The sequence below is a fragment of the Monodelphis domestica genome, chromosome 3 (assembly GCF_027887165.1).
Source record: "Monodelphis domestica isolate mMonDom1 chromosome 3, mMonDom1.pri, whole genome shotgun sequence".
NCBI lineage: Eukaryota > Metazoa > Chordata > Mammalia > Didelphimorphia > Didelphidae > Monodelphis > Monodelphis domestica.
Window position 1 is genome coordinate 436,405,781 of NC_077229.1, and position 14,034 is coordinate 436,419,814.

The following is a 14,034-nucleotide window of genomic DNA, read 5'->3' on the forward strand; positions in this document are numbered from 1 at the left end:
CACTGCTGCTTCTATGCCTCCATTTCTCATACACACACACACCTCTTGACCTTTTAGTCAGCTCCTGAGCTCTCTGTGCCTCAACCTCTCCCAACTCCAACTTGCCCTCCAGTAATATGCAGAAGGCATTTCCTAACATGCAGGCCTGGTTGGGCCTGTGCTCTCCACAACTCCATAAACTCCAGGGGATCATTAAGCACAGACTCTTCTGTGGGACATTTCCAGTTGTTCACAGGCTGCCCCAAACCCAGTGAGGCTCCTTCCTGGCCCCCCCTCCCCCTCCTAGCCTGGGATCCAGCTGCACTGACCACCCAGTTGTTCCAAGCTCAAAATATTCTACCTCTGGTCTCTAGGCCTTTGCCATAGCCATTCCCTAGGCCTGGAATGCTCTCTGGCTGGCACCTTCCCTTGGGAAACACTGCCTTCTTCATGAAGACTTTTCTGGTCCCCTGGCTAAAAGTACAACTCCTTCTGCAAACTAATTATGTCTGTTTTGTATAGTTTACATTTATACTTTGTCTTCCTCATTAGAATTTAAGCTTCTTGAGTGCAAGGGCTAGATAATTTTGTCTTTTTATCACTGATGCTTAATAAATACTTGCTAATGGATTTGGTAATGAAAAGGTCTCAAAAACAAGTTAATCCAAAATACTCTCTGGTTTAGGAATACATGTTATGACTTTACATTGGGTTTGGCTTAATATTGAAATTTATTTGTATTCCCTAAGAATACACCTGCTGAAGGAAGTGAAGTAGGAGTCCAGAATTTAAGACATGAGGACAGCCTGGGACAGCTGGAAGAAAATTAATTTTTTTTCATATTTATTAAGTACTCCAAACACTTTGTAGTATAATCTATCAAAGATAGCAAATGTATTACTCTCATAATAGATCTGGTAGACCTAAATTATTATCTTTCTCTGACACGGGGTAACCAAGCCCTGAGAAAGATTGTACAAAACTATGAAAATACTAGGAATGAACTTAGTGCTACACTTATAAAAATTATTTGTTTGCTACGTTAAAATTAATACTACTTAATTTTGGTCCAATCCACAACCCCTTATACTTTTTCACTAGTTAAATAAGTATATTTGTTAATGTATTTGGTTAAAAAAAGTCATTTGGCAAAAGTCCTTTCAAAAACAAAAAGCTGTAAATGAATAGTTTGAAATGTAGGTTCAACCAATCACTCAATAAGTCAGGCACATCTGTATTTCTAGATGCTGGGAACACAAATGCAAAGAAAAGAATTTCAACTCTCAAGGAATTTCTAATAGAATAATAATTTAATCTATCACAGTTATCAACACAAATGGAACCTTTGGGGGATCTACTAAGGCTTCCCAAAAGTTGATATATACCGACTACATTGATATAACAAGAAGTTTGTCAGTATTATTGAAGAGAAAAATTACTGAATACTACTTGACTACTTTCCAAATTCTGGCTCCTCCAATTGATATTATCATCAGAGGGCTCAATGAATCCACTGTCAGCTTTTTTTCTGCCTAAAAGAACCATTCAGTGACCTCCCCTGCCCACCATCTCAATTCCAGGAATATATTCAAGAAGATTCTCTATGGCCTGGGAACAAATGTGCTTTTAGGGCCTATTAGTTCCTGGGATCTTATAATGATTCCTGAAAGTGTGCAGAGAGGCCTGAGACATTCTGGAGTAGGTGGCGCTCACTCCTTGGCCTCTAAACCCTTGAAGCCAGAGTCTTCTTCTAGGGCAGCAATGGTTAACCTATAGAACACATGCCAAAGAGGGCACACAGAGGCTTCTCCATGGGCATATGCAAACCCCTGGCTTGGCCAGCTGGCCCCACCTCCAAATGCAGGGGATGGGGCATTCTAGCCTCTTTCCACAGTTGTAAGGAGCTGAGTATGGCTCCCCTCCACCCCATCCCCAGGCTCAGGGAGCTGGGCAGAGGCAAAGAAGGACCTATGGCCCCAAGAGCCAAACAGCACAGCATAGGGCTATGGGCTATAGATTCTAGGCACCAATCACCCTGCAAAAGATAGAGAGTCCTTTTAGTCTTTGTGGACACCCTTACTAGGTGAATAGAACAGATAAAAACAGTCCTGCTTTTGTAAGCAAAGAATCAATTGAGTCTAGGCCCTCCTAATTGCACAGATCCTAATTAAAATAACCCCTTGAGCAAATCTGGGGCTCTGTCCCATTCACCAAGCCCTATGGGAATGTGCTAATCAGATCTTTCCTAATCCTTCAAAGAAGGATGGAGAAATCATACACCCAGCCCAAATTGGAGGGAATCAACTACTAACCCCTCCATGGGAGGGTCCCTATAGAGCCATCCTATTCATCCCCTGCACAGTAAATACATGGATTCATGACTCAGGTCTCTTGCATTAAACCCCACCTCACCCCAGAAACAGGTGACAGCAGTCTTCTCCTGGGTTTGGGAAGAAAATCCAGGCCCCTGATTGGTGCCTCAAAGGCCTACCAAATGCCTGAGGCTTCCAGAAAATTCAATCCCCTGAAGTTCTAGCTGAAGCCTTTCATTTCACTTTTACTAAATATCCCCAGGCCCATCTGTAGAAGTGCTTTGCTATGGTTGGGTCACTGACCCTTTTCCTTTTAATATGACTCCTACATTGTATAGAAATTGCACTGGGAACCCTGTCACTTTCAGGAAGAGAATGATGATGTAGTCCTCTAACTGTATATGTTGGTACCCTCAGTAGTCATGCCCCTGTGGTCAGGAGACAGGGCACGCAGGGGTGGGGTGGGCACTGGCACTGGGAATGGGGTGGGGGGGAAATCATGGGGGTGGGACATAGCACCGGGTCCCTAAAAAGTACCAAAAGGCTGCCTATCACTGCTCTAGGGGCACCAAGAACCAGCTCTGCACTAGATGCTGGGAATGATCCTTAAACCACTCAAACACTTAACAGTCTAACTAATAATGTAAAATTGCTTTAGTCCTGGTCACCAAGAGAGATTACTTATTCTGAACTGCTCTAGTTTACCACACAGCAGAAATAGGATCCATGCAGCAGTTACTAGGCAACCAGCTGGGAGGGAGCCTACTAACACACAACTTCTATGAGGCTCAAGTTAAGTCCATTTAAACTTACCTGGTTGCCCTTGAATATCAGGGTGGTCCTTCTGAAAAGCTTCCTTTTTTTTATCCAGTTCTTGTTGAAAATGCTCAAACTCTTCTTGGTACTTTTCTTTGTCCTTTTGAGGAATTTCTTTATCAGGGGCAGGCTTTTATATTTTAAGAATGAACAAGAGAAAAAGGAAGCACATTTGTTAAGATACTATAATTAACTTTACTTATTTTGAACTATGGTAAAAAACTGGAGTATTATAATAATAAAGACAAGCTGCAATACTTGCTAAGGAAACTATATAAAAGGCTATTAAATTCTAATTCAAGCGGTAGCATTTTCATAACTGTTAAACAAAAAAGAGCTTTTTAATTTATCGTGTACTTACTGTTTCTTTTCCAGGTTCAATCAGTTGGAAAGTCAGAAAAGAAAGGACGTCATGATCATCTACAAATTAAAAAAAAAATCTGAGCATTATGTACCGTCCTACACCAGTTTCTAAACTAAATGATTATATTTAAATTTTTCTTTACATTCATTCATTTACTTAACCATTTCTGTTGTCTCTAAAACCTGTTGTTTTTTTTCAACAATTAATCCTGGAGGATGACTATGTGTGACCAAGGAAATCAAAACAGAAATAAAAAAACAAGATTAAAAATCTACTTATTGAGCTGTCTTAAGAGACATTCATCTCAAAACCCAATTCAAATAGACTTTTGCTAAAGGCCCAATAATGTATAAGACACTGTGATCTGGTAAAGTAGAAAATAAAGCAGTCACTGGCTTCAGGAGCTTCAGTTTTACAGAGACATAAATACAAAGTGTTTTGGGGAAAGAGAAAGCACAAGAGGCAGGAGAGAATGCAGAAAGACATTCATGATGGGCAGGGGCTAAGGGCCAAACAGAGGGTGGGGGCCATGAGGAATCTAAGGACAAACTGAGATTTCAAACCTCAGCAATGGGAAGAATGTTGGTGTTCTCAAAAGAAACAGGAATATAAAGGACAGACTTAGACGCCCTTGAAAAAGTACACATTCTACATTAAGTTACGCTTATGTGTTCAGATAGTCAAGATTCTATATAGGGGCACAGCTTTAGGTTTGCAATCTCAGCTAAACTCTGCCCTTGAGCAGTGCTAAACAGACACCACGCTGATGTTTTTGTATTTTAGATCTAAAACTCAGAGAAAAATTAATTTCCTGTCACTGAAGCTGAAAATAGGACAGAATAAACTCCAGGCTGTCTAAGCAAACTGCTGATCTCTAGCAGGTCATAGTCATAAGGCGGCAAAGAGGACTCGATTCTCCACACTCAATCCTGAATCATTTTCTTTCCCAAAGAACCAACTGTGGCATGTCAATGATGTGATCACATTAAACAGGAAAGTGTACATCATGAGTGGAAGGTAGGGAGGTAACACACACATGTACAAAAGCAGCTCTTTTTAGGGTGGAAAAAAACTGGGAGTGGAGGAGCTGCCCATCATTTGGGGAATGGCTGAATGAGTTGTGTCACATGACTTGGATGGAATACCATTGTGCTATGAGAAATGGTGAACAGATTTCACAAAAACCAGAATGTCTCATATGAAGGGAAATGAGCAGAACCAAGAGAAAAATGCCTATAGTACCAGCAACACTGTAAGAATATTGTAAAGGACTGAATTCTGATCAATTACAACAATCTACCACAGTTATGATGAAAAATACTGTCTACCTCCAGAGAGAGAACTGATGGACTCTAGAACACAGACAGAAGTACATTTTTTTCCTGTAGTTGTCTTGCTTTTTCTCCCCAGAACATGGCTAATAGGGAAAAATCTGATTTCTATGATTTAAGTTGTATAATGAGTATCATATTTTTTTCCTTCTCAATGGATAGGGAAGGAGTAGAGGGGAAAGAATTTGAAACTGGAAAGAAAAATACAATAAAAAAACAATCAAAAAGTGGAAAGGCATAAGATGAAATCAACTATATTCTAAGACCAAATTAAAAGAAGATAAAAATCTCTAGTCTCTAACAGCAGGTTTTCAAACTTGTCATGAGAAGCTACCATCATTCATTTAAAGCAATTGCTGAGATCCCAAAGTGCTTTTCACTTAAGAAAATAAATAACTTCTAACATATCTAAACTAACACAATATTCCCAGTAAAATTTAACTAGAAATTGTTCAAAATTTAAAGGTTATAACAATTTACCTGCTAGACCACCTGTTGCTGCAGATATTCCAAAATGCCCTTGTGCAGGGATTACCATGTTTTCCACTTTAGCACAAAGCTCATAATCTTCTTTATCTGGTGTAAAGCCATTATTGATCATCACCTAGAAATATACACAATGTTTACAAAATTTTTTATATTTATTTTTTTAAGTTAATTTATTTAGTCAATTTAAAACATTATTCCTTGGTTACAAGAATTATATTATTTCCCTCTCTCCCCTTCCCCCACCCTTCCCACAGCTGACAGGCAATTCCATTGGGTATTACTTTTGTCTTTGATCAGAACCTATTTCCATGTTGTTGGTGTTTGCATTAGGATGTTCATTTAGAGTCTATATCCCCAACCATATCCCCTCAACCCATGTATTCAAGCAGTTGTTTTTCTTCTGTGTTTCTACTCCCACAGTTTTTCCTCTGAATGTGGATAGTGTTCTTTCTCATAGATCCTTCTGGGTTTTCATGGTCACTACATTGCCACTAATGGAGAAGTCCATTACATTCGATTGTACCACAGTGTATCAGTTGCTGTGTATAATGTTTTCCTGGTTCTGCTCCTTTCACTCTGCATCACTTCCTGGAGGTTGTTCCAGTCCCCATGGAATTCCTCCACTTTATTATTCCTTTGAGCACAATAGTATTCCATCACCAACATATACCACAATTTGTTCAGCCATTCCCCAATCGATGAACACCTTTTCATTTTCCAATTTTTTGTTTTTGCCACCACAAAGAGCGCAGCTATGAATATTCTTGTACAAGTCTTTTTCCTTATTATCTCTTTGGGGTACAAACCCAGCAGTGCTAATTGGCTGGATCAAAGGTAGACAGTCTTTTAGCACCCTTTAGGCATAGTTCTGAATTGCCCTCCAGAATGGTTGGATCAATTCACAACTCCACCAGCAATGCATTAATGTCCTAACTTTGCCACATCCCCTCCAGCATTCATTACTTTCCTTTGCTGTCATGTTAAACAATCTGCTAGGTGTGAGGTGATACCTCAGAGTTGTTTTGATTTGCATTTCTCTGATTATAAGAGATTTAGAACACTTTCATGTGCTTATTAATAGTTTTGATGTCTTTAACTGAAAATTGCCTATTCATGTCCCTTGTCCATATATCAATTGGAGAATAGCTTGATTTTTTTTGGACAATTGGTTTAGCTCTTTATAAATTTGAGTAATTAGACCTTTGTCAGAGGTTTTTGTAATGAAGATTGTTTCCCAATTGGTTGCTTCCCTTCTAATTTTGGATGCATTAGTTTTGTTTGTACAAAACCTTTTTAATTTGATGTAATCCAGATTATTGACTTTACATTTTGTGATTTTTTTTCTAGTTCTTGCTTGGTTTTAAGATTTTTCCTCTCCCAAAGATCTGACAAGTATACTATTCTGAGTTCACCTGATTTACTTATAGTTTCCTTCTTTATATTTAAGTCATTCACCCATTTTGAGTTTATCTTGGTGTAGGGTGTGAGGTGTTGATCCAAACATAATCTCTCCCACACTGTCTTCCAATTTTCCAGCAGTTTTTATCAAATAGTGGGTTTTGGTTCCAAAAGCTGGGATCTTTGGGCTTGTCATAGACTGTCTTGCTGAGGTCATTTACCCCAAGTCTATTCCACTGATCCTCCTTTCTGTCTCTTAGCCAGTACCACATTGTTTTGATAACCACTGCTTTATAGTATAGTTTGAGATCTGGGACTGCAAGTCCTCCTTCCTTTGCATTTTTTTTCATGATTTCCCTGGATATCCTTGATCTTTTGTTCTTCCAAATGAACTTTGTTATGGTTTTTTCTAATTCAGTAAAAAAGTTTTTTGGTAGTCCAATGGGTATGGCACTAAATAAGTAAATTAATTTGGGTAGGATTGTCATTTTTATTATATTAGCTCGTCCTACCCATGAGCAATTAATGTTTTTCCAATTGTTTAGATCTAGTTTTAATTGTATAGAGAGTGTTCGTAGTTGTGTTCCTATAGTTACTGTGTTTGTCTCAGCAGATAGATTCCCAAGTATTTTATATTGTCTAGGGTGATTTTAAATAGGATTTCTCTTTCTAATTCTTGCTGCTGAGCTGTGTTGGAAATAATGTAGGAATGCTGATGACTTATGCGGGTTTATTTTGTATCCTGCAACTTTGCTAAAGTTGTTGATTATTTTGACTAGCTTTTTGGTTGAATCTCTAGGATTCTTTAAGTAGACCATCATATCATCCGCAAGGAGTGGTCTCTTCATTGCCTATTTTAATTCTTTCAATTTCTTTTTCTTCTCTAATCGCTAAATCTTGTGTCTCTAGTACAATGTTAAATAATAGAGGTGATAATGAGCATCCTTGTTTCACTCCTGTTCTTATTGGGAAGGCTTCTAGTTTATCCCCATTGCAAATGACGTTTGCTGATGGTTTTAGATAGATACTGTTTATTATTTTTAGGAAAGGCCCTTCTATTCCTATGCTCTCTAATGTTTTCAATAGAAATTAGTGTTGTATTTTGTCAAAGGCTTTTTCTGCATCTATTGAAATAATCATTTGATTTTTGTCAGTTTGCTTGTTAATATGGTCAATTATGTGGATGGTTTTCCTAATATTGAACCATCTTTGCATTCCTGGTATGAATCCTACCTGCTCATAGTGAATAATCCTCGTGATCATTAGCTAGTCTTTTTGCTAGTATCCTATTTAAGATTTTTGCATCTATATTCACATTAAGGAGATTGGTCTATAGTTTTCTTTCTCTGTTTTTGACCTGCCTGGCTTTGGAATCAGTACCATATTTGTGTTGTAAAAGGAATTTGATAGAACTCCTTCTTTGCTTATTCTGTCAAATAGTTTGTATAATGTTGGGATTAGTTGTTCTCCAAATGTTTGATAGAATTCATTTGTGAATCCATCTGGTCCTGGGGATTTTTTCTTAGGGAGTTCTTTGATGGCTTGTTCAATTTCTTTTTCTGATATGAGGTTGTTTAGGTAGTCTATTTCTTCCTCTTAATCTAGGCAATTTATATTTTTGTAAGTATTCATCCATTCACCTAGAATGCCATATTTGTTGGCATATAACTGGGCAAATAATTTTTAATGATTGTCTTAATTTCCTCTTCATTAGAGGTGACGTCTCCCTTTTCATCTTGGATACTGTCAATTTGGTTTTCTTCTTTCCTTTTTTTAATTAGATTTACCAGTACTCTGTCTATTTTGTTTTTTCAAAGTACCAGATTCTAGTTTTATTATCAATAGTTCTTTGACTTTCAATTTTATTAATTTCTCCTTTGATTTTTAAGATCTCTAATTTAGTCTTCATCTGAGGATTTTTAATTTGTTCACTTTGTAGATTTTTAATTTGCATGCCCAATTCACTGACCTCTGTCCTCTCTAGTTTGTTAATATATGAACTCAAGGATGTAATTTCCCCCTGAGTACTGCTTTGGCTGCATCCCATAGGTTTTGAAAGGATATTTGAAATATTTGAAAATATTTTTTGAAGAAATATTAAATGTTGAATAGGCAGGGAGTCAACTTTGATTTTACCAAATTTAATTAATTCTAACTTCAAATTCAATTTTGAAATCAGTATTCAAATTATTTCTAATAAACTATTATAGCAAGGAGTTACAATAGCATTTTTAAGATGCAGAAGGAACCATTTTCTGCTTTCGTCAAATTCCTATTCCTTACTTCTCTTCTGTCTTAGAAGTCAGCAAATAGAATTAAGTGACTTGCCCAAGTCACAAAGCTAGGAAGAGTCTGAGGGTAGAATTGAACTCAGGTCCTCCTGACTCTAGGCCTGGCACTCCATCCACTGTGCCACCTAGCTGTACCCAATTAGAGGTTTTTAAAGGATGGAATAGATCTGGGATGTTTATAGACAGCAAGAAAGGAACAAATATTGACATTTATTATCAATTCTAAGACAGATATAAGGGTTTTAAAAAATAAGCAGGGAAGAGAATAATAAGATCCATGCTTCAATTTGGAGAATGGAATGGAAAGGAAAGACACTGAGGAAGAACAATTAAGGAATTACTGTAAGAATTCAGGCAATGGATATTAAAACTAGTGGTTGTATAAATACAGAGATGTCATAGCAGTAGAATAAACTGAACTTAGTAACTGATTTGATTGATGGTAAATTCAGAAAGTGTATTTAAAGAAAGCACAAGTTCTATTTGGCTATGTTGAAACATTCAAGAGGCAGCTGGCAATGCAGTGCTTGAGCTCAAGATCAGGCTATATAAATCCAGAACTTGTCTATGTAAAGTTATATAGGCCCAGGATGAAATCACTGGAAGAAGCAGAACAGGGTGAGAAACAGCAAGGACTCAGGACAGAGGCTGGGGGCCCAGCTCCAGGTAGGAGGAACGACATGGATTATGATCTCTCAAAGGGCACTGAAGAGCAACCAGAGGTAGCAACATCAACAGAAAGCAGAGACACATAAGTCCAGTGTGAAGAAAATAGTCACAGGTGTCAAATGCTGCTGAGTCCAGGAGAATAAGGACTACGGGAGGTCTGTCGACTTGGCAACTGAGAGTCACTGTCACTTAACCAGAGCAGTTTCACTGTGGGATGAAGCTGGAAACTAGATCGCAAGGGGTTGAGAAGAGGAGGCAACAAGTACAGATGAGTTTTTCTACAAGTTTGTAAAATCAAGGGAGAGAGGGTATAGGTCAATAGGTTGAAGGTCAAACAATTCTCTCATGACAAAAGATCTAATAAAGATATTTTTGCTGTTGTTTTTGTTTCTTAAACCCTTATTCTTTCTCTTGGTTACCACTCTAAGACAAAAGGGCACAGGTTAGGCAAATAGAGTTAAGTGACTTGTCTAGGATAACACAATGAGGAAGTATCTGAAACCAGATTTGAACCCAGGCCCTCCCAATTCCAGGTCTTGGCTCCCAATCCACTAAGTCACCTAGCTGTTCCCAAGTGAAGGTTCTAAAAGAATGAAGATGATCAAGGGTGTTTATAGGCAGCAAGAAAGGAGCTAGTAATCAGGAAGAGATTGAAGATGAAAAAGAGGATGGAGAGGGGGATGTAATCTGCTAGAAGAGAAAGAAGGGGCTAGAATCAAGGGCATGAGCAGAAAGGCTAGTCACCTTACCAAGGAGAAGGATCCTCTCTCCTACAAAAATCAGACTAAAGAAGGAAATGATGGAGAAGGATGTCACTGTTTGGGGACATGGTCCAGGAAATAAGAGAAAACTCATATGAGCCAGGCTTCTGCTAAGAGTGGGAGGAAAGGGAATTTTATAGAAAATTTTAACAATCCCTCTATACCTCAAGCTTTTTCTTGGGACCCCATTACATTCTTAAAAATTACTGAGGACCTTAAAGAGCTTTTATTTATCTGAGTTACAGCTATCAATATTGTATTAAATTTAGAACGATAGTATTATTATAGACAATTTCCCCTCACAAGCCCCCAGGTCATTAATAAAAAAAGCTGAAAAAGCACAAGGCCAAGCACAACTCTGAGGTACTATCCTGAAGACTTCCCTTCAAGTTGGCACTGAACATTAATCTTAGAATTCAGATATTCCCAATTGATCTAATTATATTATTGCCCAGTCCACACCTCTCCATCATTTCACAAGAATAGCATGAGACATTTTATCAAATGTTATCAAATAACTTAAAAATTACTAAATGCCAAGTTGGTCGGAACTTTATGTCCATATTTGTGGTCTCCACACTTTTTTGACTCTGCATTCCACTGGTAAAACATCTCTGAGCACTTTTTCTAATATGCTTGTAAATTAGATACACATACTATTATACAAATATAAACATTATAAAACACACAAAAAGGAATTAAAGACAAGCTAAATATTAAAATAATTTTTACTAATGGTATAAAACTGTTCTCACTAAAATATTAGTAATTATTCATAATCATAATAATTAGTCATGTTTTGGAGAGCAACTTAATTGAAAATGCTTCATTATTTTTTTTTAAACCCTTAACTTCCATCTTGGAGTCAATACTGTGTATTGGCTCCAAGGCAAAAGAGTGGTAAGGGCTAGGCAATGGGGGTGAAGTGACTTGCCCAGGGTCACACAGCTGGGAAGTGTCTGAGGCCAGATTTGAACCTACAACCTCCCATCTCTAGGCCTGGCTCTCAATCCACTGAGCAACCCAGCTGCCCCCTGCTTCATTATTTTTAAAAATTGTTTGATACTCTATGATACAAAGATTCAAAAGTCTGGTTCTAAGTCTAATTTATTTTGATGCTTATTTTAATGGCTCTTGCAGCTGAAAAGGACACTCACAACAAACAGTTCCAGCCAAATACCATTAACAAAACTTTTAGATGTAGTATATAGACATAACCACGGGAGGCAAGATTTGAATTCAGATCTCCCAAACTCCAATATGGAATATATCCATTAGATAACACAATTACATATTATATATGATGCCAGAACAACTGACATACAGATTATAGGTGCCAGTGTCAGTTAACAAATATCAATAAAACTTAACATTTACTTATTCTAGCAGATAAAAAAATAAAATTATCTTTTTCAACTCCTATTGGATTTTGTGTATATAACCCATTTTGGAAATCACTGGTCTAATTTGTTTCAATATCAGTGATCAGTATATAATCTAACATTTCATTGTCAGTGATCATGGCTTGATTTTGCTGATGACTATCTCCTTTACATCTGATATGAAGTGTAGCATACAGATGAATAATGAATGAAGCCATACAAGATGTCCAGTGATTGTAAAACTGAAGCAAGTTGTAACTTTTAGGTAAAGGCTAAGTGTGGGAACAGCCTAATGGGAGGCAAAAAGCCTAAGACTCCATTGAAGCAAAGCTCTAGAGATATGGAAGGCAAAAGCCTGAAGCCCTAATGAGCCATAAGGTAGCTGAAGTTTAGCGCATATCTCACCTTTTCAGCCTGAGGCATGTAGCCTCAAGCTCCACCTCCCCTCTCTGTACCCAATGTACCTACAAAATCACTGATGTATGCCTTTTTCCTTGGGAATTGAAGCTAGGTTGATTTATGATCTATAGAAATCACTATGTACATTCGATAAGGTAAACTAGATTACATTGTACCATCAGTATATATCCGAATCATTAGTAAATTTCCAAAGTTATATATCAGTCTTTAGTATTAAATCTAACTGAACCTCACATCAAATTGTGGAATCAAATCTCCCATTTCTGTTCTGATCTTTTCTCCTTCCCTTCCTCAGGGACCCTTCGGAGAAGGGGGAGAAGAAAAAATACTGAATAAGGTGAAAAGGTGAGATATGTGCTAAACTTCAGCTGCCTTATGGCTCTTTGCATCCCATCAGGCTGTTCCCACAGCCAAATGTTTCAGATATATAATAAACTAGATTCAAAGCCCCCTAGGCATGATTTTGGAATCAAAGTACTATTGTTGTTATCTTCCAACTAGCAGCCAAAAGACTGATTTAATTGTTTTTTAATTACAGATTTATATCTGAGTAGATTAGTACATGTTTATCTGAACCAAGGGATGGGATGATGGGGTAATAGAAAGTAATTAATTATTCCTCAAAAAGATTTTTGATGTATAGAATCTCAGCATTAGATGGGATCTCAAAAGTCTATTGGATCATATAATTTAACATCCTGGAAAAGTAAGTTGTCAATTTAACTTGTTTAAAGAATCTGAGGGGAAACTACTCCATCCTTAAAGAACAGAATTTTTAGGTTCAATGTAAAGACCTTTTTTATTATGGAGTGTTCCAAATCTGCTTCTGCAATTTCTACCCTAATTCTGTTTTCTGAGGCCAAGCAGAACAAATTTTATCTCCCTTGTCATGTTTCTCTTACCCTGTCTTCTTCAGGCTAAAACACCGTCAGTTCTTTAGTCTTTAGGGCGAAGACAGGAAAAAGGGGAATGATTAAGGTAGACTGGCTTCCCACATTTCTTAGCTATAAAGTAAACCCAGCTTCCTAGTGTCAACCCTTGGCAGTTTAACTGAGTTTAAGGTTTAAGCCATATAATTAGCCATCATTTCATGCTGTTTTTGTGTTAAAAGTCAAGGAGTAGGCAAAGTGACTCTTGGTATCATGAAGAGAAAAAAGTCCAAGTATACAATTTTGAATTGATTTTGTTATTTCCAAATACAGAACCATCAAGTATTGTGCCTTTCAAAGACAGGATCCAGAATTAAAAGCACAATTATATCATACATCTATAGAGATATTAATAAGGTTACACATTTGATGTTCTCATGACACAAAGTTTTTAAGGCAATTATTATTGACACTAACCCTGAGATATTATATAAATGGCTACCAATGCAGATCTTTTCAATCTTATCAAAGACATGATATATATATAAAAGTCACCTGCTAAGCATATGTTCACCTGTCATCCCTGGAAAAGTAACATGATATTTGTGAAAAGAACGCTAGACTTGGGAGTCAAGAATCTGGCCTCTTAATATTTACTGGCTAGATGACTACAGGAAAATCACTTGGCTTCAGTTTCCTCATCTGTACAACGGGAATAATACCACCTGAAGTAGCTATTTCAGGGTTATTATGAAGTTAAAATGAGACTGTATAGAAAGCCATATACAATTATTAAATCACAATATAAAAGTCAGTTACAAATATTGTCATTGTTAAATGCCACTACTTACTGTCAATGTTTTCTGGTAATAAGTAATCTTTGCCCGGACAGGATATGGCTTATTACGAAAGTCCCTCTGGCAACTTGACAAAGCTTGATTGGCACCATCACT

General features: G+C 37.3%; 1 protein-coding gene across 1 annotated transcript in view; it reads right to left on the reverse strand.

Annotated features, from left to right (window-relative positions):
• LMAN1 (lectin, mannose binding 1) overlaps positions 1 to 14,034 on the reverse strand; it is a 44,311-nt gene that overhangs the window by 10,785 nt on the left and 19,492 nt on the right. The window contains exons 5-8 of the mRNA XM_001373865.5: positions 13,933 to 14,032; positions 5,283 to 5,406; positions 3,469 to 3,527; positions 3,105 to 3,237 (exon numbers count right to left, since the gene is read on the reverse strand). Coding sequence (XP_001373902.2) covers positions 3,105 to 3,237; positions 3,469 to 3,527; positions 5,283 to 5,406; positions 13,933 to 14,032 — 416 coding nt within the window. The remainder of the gene's footprint in view (positions 1 to 3,104; positions 3,238 to 3,468; positions 3,528 to 5,282; positions 5,407 to 13,932; positions 14,033 to 14,034) is intronic.